The 1,323-nt window shown below is 49.0% G+C and overlaps 1 protein-coding gene across 1 annotated transcript; it reads right to left on the reverse strand.

Annotated features, from left to right (window-relative positions):
- Positions 1–353: 353 nt before the first annotated feature.
- On the reverse strand, positions 354–1,178 carry Pmar_PMAR013005 (conserved hypothetical protein; the record flags this gene model as incomplete). The annotated part of the gene is made up of 2 exons (XM_002787164.1): positions 354–392; positions 651–1,178. The coding sequence occupies 2 exons, from the start codon at positions 1,176–1,178 to the stop codon at positions 354–356; spliced, it is 567 nt and encodes a 188-aa protein (XP_002787210.1).
- Between the last annotated feature and the right edge of the window lie 145 nt (positions 1,179–1,323).

A 1,323-nucleotide genomic window follows, 5' to 3' on the forward strand; every position in this document is an offset into this window, starting at 1 on the left:
TGTAGCAAGGTATATCTTGAGGCGGCATAGTTGCCCCAGCGGGGAAATTAATTGTAGCAAGGTATATCTTGAGGCGGCATAGTTGCCCCAGCGGGGAAATTGATTGTAGCAAGGTATATCTTGAGACGACATAGTTGCCCCTCGCGGGGGAATTGATTGTACTAAGGCATATCTTGGAGTGGCATAGCTGCCCCAGGGGGGAATACAGCCCCCAAATAGGTGTAGGACGACAATAAGAGGACACGAAGGGCAGCATCAAGTTTCCCCCCATCCTATAACGCGAAGCTCCGCCTAATAGGACAACAGACACTCATCAATTACATGGAATACACATCAACATCAGACATTACAGTCTACAGATGCTCATGGAGACGAAGACTCTCAATATGCATCTAAATGGGGGATCAATCATGGGCACCATAATCTCATGAGATGGTGCAGGATGATTCTTTCTGCCTCCGAGTAATCCGTAACTTTCTCGCAGTCGATAAAGTAGCCTCCCTTATTGCCTGTTGAATAGCAAAATAAGGATCGAGGACTCCGTACAGCATCTCGTCTTTATCCGTTCTCGCTCTTCCCTTTGTGGAGTTCAATAATATCCTCTCGACATCTCCAGGATCGAAGTCCCTCAAGCTCTTCATCATTGTTACCAGCCCGGCAACAATAGCCGTGGCGACCGACGAGCCCGAATTCTTTGAATATAGCCACTCGCTTCCCTCACGCTCCGGTGTTGGGAACCAGACGTCGGAGGATGGTACGGCAAGAGTTGCCAATTTGGACGCCCCGTAGACCAACGTCATCGGGTTATCCACGTAGGTTGAGGTAACGCAGAGAACTCCTGGTATACCATTGGCTTGGGAACAAGGTTGCTCAATCTCGCACGCACTGTCGACTTCATCCGAGTTAGAAGAAGATACGAGGACTACGAAGCCCTTCTTGACAGCTTTCTTCAACACACGACTATATAGAGCCGCAGTCTCACCACAATTCTCTTGAATATAAGGGAAGACTATGATGTCGGTATCATCACATCGCAAAGCCTCCTCCCAGGCGCGAGAAACATCAACAGGAGCAACTCCCTCTTTATAAGACATCCTTATCGATCGTATTTTAACTCTATCGGCGATCCCACTGATACCTTCGCCGTTGTTCGAATTAGCCGCAATGATACCAGCCATTGCTGTGCCGTGGCCGTGGAGATCCGCGTCATCCTCTCCACGTAGCCCATCAAGGTTAATCCCCTTGAGAAGTCTCCCATCGAACTCAGGATGTTCGGCTTTAATACCGGTATCCAATAAGCTCACGATTGGCTCCCTACGTTGA

This window comes from Perkinsus marinus (genome assembly GCF_000006405.1).
Source record: "Perkinsus marinus ATCC 50983 genomic scaffold scf_1104296930204, whole genome shotgun sequence".
Lineage (NCBI taxonomy): Eukaryota > Perkinsozoa > Perkinsida > Perkinsidae > Perkinsus > Perkinsus marinus.